Source organism: Argentina anserina, chromosome 5 (genome assembly GCF_933775445.1).
Source record: "Argentina anserina chromosome 5, drPotAnse1.1, whole genome shotgun sequence".
Classification (NCBI taxonomy): Eukaryota; Viridiplantae; Streptophyta; class Magnoliopsida; order Rosales; family Rosaceae; genus Argentina; species Argentina anserina.
The window spans coordinates 10,364,501-10,373,676 of NC_065876.1; the positions used below are offsets into that span (position 1 = coordinate 10,364,501).

At 40.1% G+C, this 9,176-nt stretch overlaps 1 protein-coding gene across 1 annotated transcript; it reads right to left on the minus strand.

Moving 5' to 3' along the window:
• Window positions 1-458: 458 nt before the first annotated feature.
• On the minus strand, window positions 459-8,317 carry LOC126793277 (protein transport protein SEC16B homolog). The gene is made up of 13 exons (XM_050519743.1): window positions 6,478-8,317; window positions 5,859-6,179; window positions 5,148-5,276; window positions 4,953-5,075; window positions 4,641-4,811; window positions 4,322-4,447; window positions 4,111-4,245; window positions 3,020-3,147; window positions 2,840-2,948; window positions 2,462-2,758; window positions 2,210-2,323; window positions 1,800-2,098; window positions 459-1,448 (listed from the first exon to the last, which is right to left on the minus strand). The coding sequence occupies exons 1-13, from the start codon at window positions 7,966-7,968 to the stop codon at window positions 923-925; spliced, it is 3,969 nt and encodes a 1,322-aa protein (XP_050375700.1). The 5' UTR covers window positions 7,969-8,317; the 3' UTR covers window positions 459-922.
• Window positions 8,318-9,176: the final 859 nt, after the last annotated feature.

A 9,176-nucleotide genomic window follows, 5' to 3' on the forward strand; every position in this document is an offset into this window, starting at 1 on the left:
TCAGCAAGCAAATCACAACACAAGCAGTTCTTGTTCGACAAGAACGCGCATCACTTGAATTACGGCCTCGATTATTTGGTTGAATCTGGTCCTATGGAGCAGGATTCGGCATCTCTTCCACGAATATGATGAGAAAAGTGAGTCTCACCATTGCTGCCATATTTGCCGGCTTGATTTGTCACAAAATAATCGACAAGAGTTGCAAGTTCGGGAATCCCAGTATTGATTACTCAGTCTATCGGCCGGTCATCAAATCTGTGTACGGCAGCCAGAGTGACTAGTAAAAATGCCATTATGATGCTTCATTCCTCCCGGAGGAAGATCAACATGTTTTGCAGAACGCTTCTATCTCATTGCACAGAAAAGCAGTACATTCTAGCAACAATTGCAACTATCTCTTTATAGCGAGATGAAAAGGAACCTATTTCCCAAAAAAAAAAAAAACAAACAAACAAACAAATCGAGACATCTTATGTTTCTCTCTATTCAATACACTATCTTTTCCCCTTGAGAGGATCAATAGAGGTTCACATTCCATCTACCTCAAGGAACATTATCTGTTTTTTGTTTAAAATGAACAAATGATCTGTACATTGGTGCCAGCCCAGGCTTCTCCTTTCTTTTTAGGGTTCAGAACAAAAATAAAAAGATCTTTCTCCCAAGACACTTGGATCGTGGCAACTCTCAGGGAGTTTATATAAGCATTGGCTCAAAAGAAAGGGAATTGCGCCAATTACATTTCAAGATACATGTTAGGGTGGGAGAGTATGAAGAGTGGGAAAGAAAATAAACGTTCTATGAACTTACTCCTGGCACATACCACTATTTTGATCTCTTGCGTGATGCAGGAGCAGGAACGTCACAAGTATTTGTATTGATCACTAAGAGCAAAATTTGATATTTACATCTTCACTACTTCAGCTCAAAGTTCCACTTCATGAAGATCGTCACCATAACCCCCACCCCCATTCATTGGCGCATGCAACTGAAAAGGCGGCTCACTAGGCCTATATAAAGCAGAAGACATGCCTAATGCCTCCCCTAAAGGTTTTACTTCACCCATCTTTGGAGGGCTAAATATATCATTGGAGCTCCCACCCCATGATGCCGTCCTTCGTGAGTGAGGTGGAACAGGACCATTGGCATTTGATACAACTCCCATGGTATGGATATTACCCATGCTTGGAAACCTTTGCATACTCGGTGATGATGTTAGTGGTGGTGCATGGAAAGAGTCATTCCTGGCTGATGTTGAAGGATCTTCTTTGGCAGTTGTGCCATCTTGTTCATGTTCGGCAATAGCATCCATTGTCTGGTCACCTGATGACACTGGAGTGGGAATAAAAAACTTTGCATTGGCAGCAACAGCAGGCTTAACAGATGGAACAGAAGGTGACTGGAACAAGTTTGCCGGCATTCCGCCAGATTGGTTAAAAGTGTCAACATATCTGCCAAAAAACCATTAGTAGTGAAGTTATAGCAATAACGGGATGAAAGGGCAGAAAGTTTTAAGAATAATTGCTTTATTCTCAATTAATAAAAAATTAATCCTAAACATTGTTTGCTACTGCAACGAATTTTCAACTCATCCCTGAAAATTGAAAATAATTTATTTGCATTTTGAGCTTTATTATAAATTGCTTCATTAAATTACAATTATATAAATTACTGCTGCTACATAAAATCCACAGAAATATGGCTGTATAAAGAGTAACTTTAAATACTTCGTTACAAAATTGTATTCCCTACTTAGCATTTTATACATCATCAAATTTATAAGTAAAGAAAAAGAGGGGTACCTGGATCGAACGCCCATTCGCCCACGAGCTGAGAATTGATTTGAGCTGGGTGGAATAGGAGGGGTCCCTGAAGTTGGTCCCAGAGGAGTTGAATTATGTAACTCTGGGCCCCCTTTAGTGGGGGACCCTTCTTTCTTTAAGGCAGATCTCAAGTTGTAATCAGAAACACCATTCTGGAAGGCTGCAGTAGTTGGGGGAGGAGGCAATGCAGGTTCTTCAGCAGGAAATTCAGCACCTGGCTCAACCCATCTCTTAAGTTTTTCGTCATAGTAGAACTTATTTGTTACACCCAACTTAGCCTTCAATATCAAATGCAGGGCACAATTACAGAGCGTCACCATAAGAAAACTCCACATAGTTCTTATCTAGAAACAGGAAGGAAAGCCTACAATAGAAACTTCATGAGCTACCTGTTTTCCACGTCTCACAAACTTGTCAATGATACTACTAAAAGGAAAGCGGGAAGTCCCCCCTGAGGGTTTTCCCTGTCCATCAGACGAGTCAATATCCTTTGATGAATCAACCTGATCTTACAACAAGCTAGATGTCACATAGATTGTATAATCAATCATACATACCAATTAGGTGACCAAAATGCATATATAGGGTCTGATAGCAGGTTGCCAGAATTTGAAAATTCACCAGTTTGGAGTAGTACACACCTGAGTTCTGCCGAAGTCTGGCTCTGAAACACTTCTGTTATGCATTGGCTTTCTACTGCCAAAATCATTTGTGGGTTCCGTAGAAGCAGAAGGAATTAAGGACGACATTGCCATAGTTGACTGACTACTAGATACTCTGGGGCCCATTGGCTGATGGTATTGTTCATTACCGTGACCACTTCCTATGGATGTGGATGGTGCAGGTGGTGGTAGGCCGACAACACGATGGGCAGTACTATCGATAAAGTTGAGCAACTTACCTTTGAAAGAAGAAACCAGATTCACAGAGTATCCACCCTGCCATTGGAAAATGCATTCATAGAATGATCATAACAGCTCTAAAGTGATGAACATACCAAGCAACTGACAAAAAAGTACCTGCTGATGAGTTCGGATCCTCTCCTCGAGAGATAATACTAACTGCTTCCACATGTCTGCTTCAGCTGCTCTTACATTTTTTAAGGACTTCACTATTATTTGACAATACCTGTATAAAATTTACCTCATTAATTGAGGGAACACGTGTAGACTCGGAATAAGAAAAATACACCTACTTACTTCAATGAATCAGATACTCTTCCAACTTCAGCAAGCATGTATGCGTATATGAGCTTATATGGCTGGAATGGTAGAAGAATAAACTGAGAGTTTCCGAGAACCTTTGAATATTCATATAACTCAGTCCTCTGCCAAAATGATAAGGACGAATTAATTATAAATTCCAAAGAGTGTCACTAAATGAATTAACAACCAATATGTATTAAACAAGTATTAGGTCTCACTGAATATGAACACACAAATAACGACAAGTTACAAACGTCGAAACTACAGGGAATTTGCAGTGACAATTTTGAGTGGATATATTTACTGGTAAACTGCTATTCAGAAAACCAAGCCCTCTCCTGAAGCTCGACAGCAACAAAAGGTATATATAAGCTTTAGACAGGAATACTTAATCAAATTAATAAACTACACTTATTAACTGCTTATCAATGAATATGATCAAACAAATTAGAATCGCTGACGATAACACAGATTTTACATTTGTATACACACACACATATTTTGTTCATATACAGACCAGAGGACTACCAGACTACCACAAGTAACAACGCCAAAATACAATGTGTATAAAAAGAAAAAAGGTCTGGTCACGCATCTACTCAATACTACATTCATGTAGGATGATCTACCAATCAGCCAATCATGCTCAACACTACCAGAGATGATGACACAGTGTTGTGCTGGGGGCTTACCAACTATATTATATTTATATATATACCCAGGTGGCCAGGTAGAATAAAATAAGACGTTATGCCAAAATATAAGATTGGTTTGTGTGGTTTAAAGTCAAAAAGTTGAATTAAAAATTAGGACACAATAAACACGAGAGAAAGGACACTATTATTCTGCAGTCTCACAGCCTCCTTATTTGCACAATATGATGAGGCTACAGATAGCATCATCATTCACTACATTTTTTATCCCCGAAAGCTATACATCTTATGTTTATTTGGAGCTACACTTTATAGTTAAAAATTTAAATGTAGTGTTCTGCAAGGCTGAACCACCATATCAGATATGAGACATGCACTGAAAGATATTCTGAAGAGGATGAAAGAAAAAATTGCAGGAGTGATTGAATGCACCTGAATGGCCTCTGGACTAGCATATGTTCGAGGCAGTTTCCAGTGATCTGCTCCAATTAGACATAGTCTTGCAGTATCTGAGTATGAATCGAAATTTGCTTCTGCAATTAAATAACAGATGTGTGCTGCAGTAATCTAAAATAATACCATGTCAGATTAAGGAATAAAACAATTTGATATGCAAACTAGTAGTAACATGTTTGTGACATACCTCACTCCGATCCTTCCACAAGGTATCTCCAAGATGTATGATTACCAATTCATCATCTTTTGTTCTGTTTGCAGTTATCACAGCCAAATTCTCCTCCCAATCATCAAGCATTTTATTTGAACCAAACTGTATTTACACAAGAATACAGCATTCTTATTTAGGCATTGCTACGAAATTCAGCAAAGACTATTTCAGTACCAGCTTCAGCAGTACATATGATCTTGTTCCAATTTCATTGGAATTTTTACAAGGGACAGGTCATCATGTATGGATGTGATGAAGGAAGTAACAATCAATACGCAATAGATAAAAATCTCACCTGCATTGGCTGTTGAAAGGTATTAACAGCACATGGAACACTGATTTCAGATGTAGTGTCAGCAGAAAACACTTCTGCAGGTTGGCCTGCAATTAGCAGGCACAACGTTCGCAAAGGTGATCCTGGAATGAGCTGGCATACGGCCATTTTCTTAACAGTATCCACATAGAACTGGATTAGTTGACAACCACCATAGCCACCGGATGAAGAAACAAAGAAGAAAGAGTTAGAAGAGTGCATGCATTAGTATAAGCTGAAAACTTTACTCTATTTATCTCAAGTCGCTCAATATAATGATGAATGAGAATGAACCTGTTCACCAAGCTGTGAAGCAAGGACAAGCGCCGGCCCCCACAATTGACCTGCTTGGGCGCATTGTAAAGCGTCTTTCTTTCTACCAGAAACCAATAGATTTTGTACCTCAGAAGCAGTTGCCTAGGAATAAAACCAGATCTATTACAATAAGTAATATAATAGGAAAACAATAGGAGATTAATCATCCCATACCCGTATTTGTCCTTCTGAAGGAATGTTCTGTACACAGTGGCTGAGAGCATTATACACACCGAGCTGTGCACCATCGCTCTTCGCAGATGCAAAAAGCTTAGCAACTGCTGATTCAGGAGTATCATTTTCCTATGGAGAAGAGAATACCAAAATTACACCAGGCACATGAATGTGGCACTTAAAAGACACTATTGTTGGGAACAAAATTTGAGAAATCATTTTGGGATGATATGTACTTATCAAGGTAGAGAGATGACAATACGGGTGACTCGGTACCAATCACTTTAAATGATGAAGAATTCAACTTCAGACAAGTTTCCATTACATAAAAAAGAAAATAACATGAAAGGTGAACAATAGTAGGAAACCCATGTACACTAACAGCATTTTTCTTTTCTTTTATAATGCATTTCACTTTACTCAAGTGCATTGAGTCAGAACATAACCTTTTGGTGCTTAAGAACCCCCAGAGAACCATATTGATCTGTCAAATTCCTACTAACTTAAAGCATGAAGAATAAGAACTCAACATTTTATAGACTACACAACCAAATAGGATCCAAACAGGACATCATACCTAACCATACCCTATATAGAGACCCATAGTCACCAGTAAAAGCAACTGTGCAAAAAAAAAATCATAGAACTAAATGTGCACAGAAGGAGAGGGAGAGAAAAGAAACAAGATCAAAAGACATGAAGGTGATGTACCTTGGATAGAGTGTCGGTACCAAAAGGAGATCGAAATTTTCCATAGTGTTGACAACCTATCTTAAGCAAAGAAATAAGTAACCTCAATACTCTTCCTTTCCTATACTCCATGTCGGGTGATTCACAGTGAGCAATCCTTTCATCAATCCATTTGTTCAACTCTTTGCTTCCGACATTCCCTCCAACCAAGGGCCCTGGAAAGGATTGTTGGCACAAGGCCCGAAAATAATCACAAGTAGGCATCCCAAAACCTGAAGCATCAGGCCTTTGCATGAAAACTTCTGACAAGTTAAGGACAGAAACTGAGCCTGCTGCGGGATCCTTCACATGATAACAAAAATCCATAAATACACATTTAGCAAAAGCTCAAAACCAATGTAACCAAAATAGTTCAATGCTCACTCCATCCATGATTCAGAGAGTGAAAGCAAAGATGACGGGACAAAAGAGAATTGAACAAAAATACTAAACAAAACAAAACTCTCCACTCAAGAAATTCTAATAGATGTTATGACCCCATAAAACAATCACCTAAAATAACAACCTCAAGAATTTGGCTTTTGATGTCATTCAAATGGAAACTTATATATGTTAAAGCAAGAAGGTTTCAGGGCCTCACCTGGCTTCCATAAGACGAGTTCCCAAGACTACTGCTGTCCTTCATCACAATGAGTTTTCCACCAAATCCAAAAGTTACTAGTGCATGTGGAGGACGACCGTCAGAAGATCTTCCAACAGTTGGAGCATATGGAAACTGGTTGCCACCCTGGGGAGGTTGTTGCGGATAATTCGGTTGGTAATCATTATGAAATTGGGTAGGTCCATTCAGCTGTGTACTTCCTTGATTGAACTGTTGGTTATACAAATGTACTGCTCCCATCTGCTGATCCTTGTTCCCCGTAGAACCTAATGAATTACAATTTCCCAACTGCTGGTATCCACCAGAACTCGAAATAGGCTCGCTGGTAGATACATTCTCAGGTTGCCACACCTTAACAGGCTCATTGTAATTAACATGACTCGGCCAACCACCATCTTGATTTTGGTTACGGGCCCCATTGTCAAGAGGTATATAAGGATGATATACATTATCACCATTCTGCACCGGAGCTGCAGTTGGGACCGTGGTGGTTTGAATGGAAGCATGATACTCCTCCAACGAACCCCATTGCCCGGTAATTGTATCCCAGTACCAACCAGGGTGGTCAGGATAAAAAAGCATGTGTTCCGGGTACCCATTAGTCCATTGTGAAACGTGAACAGATTCAACCGAACCATCAGTGGTACTACTAGGTTCGGTCACACTTCCAGCAGCAGAGGGAGCTGCTGTTTGCTGCAAATGCGAAACCTCCGTTTTAGTATCAGTCACAGTGCTCCACGTGTCCACCTGATACCATTTCATTGTGTTGGGGTCAAGTTTCCACCCAGGATACAGACTTTCCAAATACTCGATACTGTTTACATCCACCACCCCATTGTTGTTTTCGCTTTCTCCTCCTCTGTAACCATCACCATGAAGCTCCTGATGATAATGCTGCTGCCCATTATTAACCGCATTGCCGCAATCTGTACTCGCAATCGTTTGCTGCTGCGCCGCCAGATTGGCGGGAAACTCTCCGGTGTCGTCCCCCAACTCACTGAAGAAATCCGAGTAGGATCCACCCAAGCCATTGCTCAAATTCTGACTCGATTTCACAGAAAACACACCCCAATCCACCTGCTTGATCCCCGAACCCTCGAAATCGTTCCCCTTACTCGTCCCCGAATCCGAATCCCAAACCGGCCTCAATCCACCATTGCTAAGCTCCATCACCGCCTCCTCCGCCGCCGCGCCATTGCTCAAATTACTCTGCTCCGCCGCATTTCCAACCCCAACCGCCTCTCCGACGTCCGAATCCACACCGCCTGTCGCCTCCTCCTTAATCTCCGCTGCGGAGTCAGCAACGCTCAGATTAGCAAACGCCCTGGCCTCGTCGGAATCACTCCCCTCGTTCAAACCGGGCCCCGCCGCCGCCGTTTGCGGCGGCTCGATGACGTCGTCCTCCACCAGTTTATCAAAGAAATCCTCATCCGTATCCTCCACCAGAAATGGAGGAGGATTGGAAGCCATCTAAAACCTAAACCACCAAAATCCAATCTTCCACAAACTTCACAGCACCGCCTCGAATAATTGAAGCCTCCAATCAAGATCCGGAGCCCACCTCCGGCCCCGAACCCGAACACAGACCAAGATCTAGGACTCCGGCATTCCCACCGCCTCAGAAACTCAAACCGGAGATCGCGGATTTCCCGTTGCTTTTCCCAGCTTCAATCCAACGCATTCTCGTCGCGCGAATTTCAGAATACTAAAAATTGAATCAAACCAAAAACGAGCATAACTTACAGATCGAGGGGATGAGAGAATAGAGAAAAGCAATGGTGTGTTTTAGAGAGAGAGAGAGAGAGAGAGAGAGAGAGAGAGAGAGGAAAGCCCACAAATTCGCACCTCCCACCCACCAAAGAGGAAGCGCTATTATAAATTTTTTACTGTTTTTCTTTTATTGTTTAATCTTAGTTTTCCTAAATTTACTGCCCCTGAAAATTAATGACGGTGGTGTTTTTGTCTGAGAATGGGAGCTGTAAAAAATAGAACTTAAGAATTTACTATCAATGTTATCAAGTATTTGGGTAACGTAGTGAGGAACAAAGCCACGTGGTATCGCAATTAGAAGGCTAATGATTAAACTAGGAGAGTAATAATTATTTTTCTAATAAGATGTATTGTTTATGTGACAGCTTTACAAATTTGGGGCTGATTGGGATCTATTGTTGGGTGATTGCATTTTTCTATCTTGTGGTAAAACCTTTTGACTACAGAGGGTATTGTTTGCGGTAATTCATTAAAAAAGTTATTAATTAAAATTTCTTAACTCATGTGTTGTATGAGTAAATGACCTGTAAGGTAAAAATTGGACTAGCTAACAAATAAGTTACGCCTAAATCTTGTAAAATTTGAGTCTAAATATAAATGGACCGTATTTTTGCTCATACAATTTTGTATATTTGACTTAAAACTATAGTGTTTTGTTTAGATTTTCAAGCAATATACGTAAATAAGAAGACAAAAGAGAACACTAAAAATATGAATATGTATTAGTATTAGTTTATGTGAAATAGCTGGTGCTCAAGTGAATAAAAATCAGACAAATGGAGGTAATATGAACGATATGCAACATATATTTAAATTTTTCAATCACATATATGTGATAATGAACTTCATGTGACGATTGATTACTGAAGGCATTTTCAAACTAAGTAAAAAAAAAGAATTGATTACAA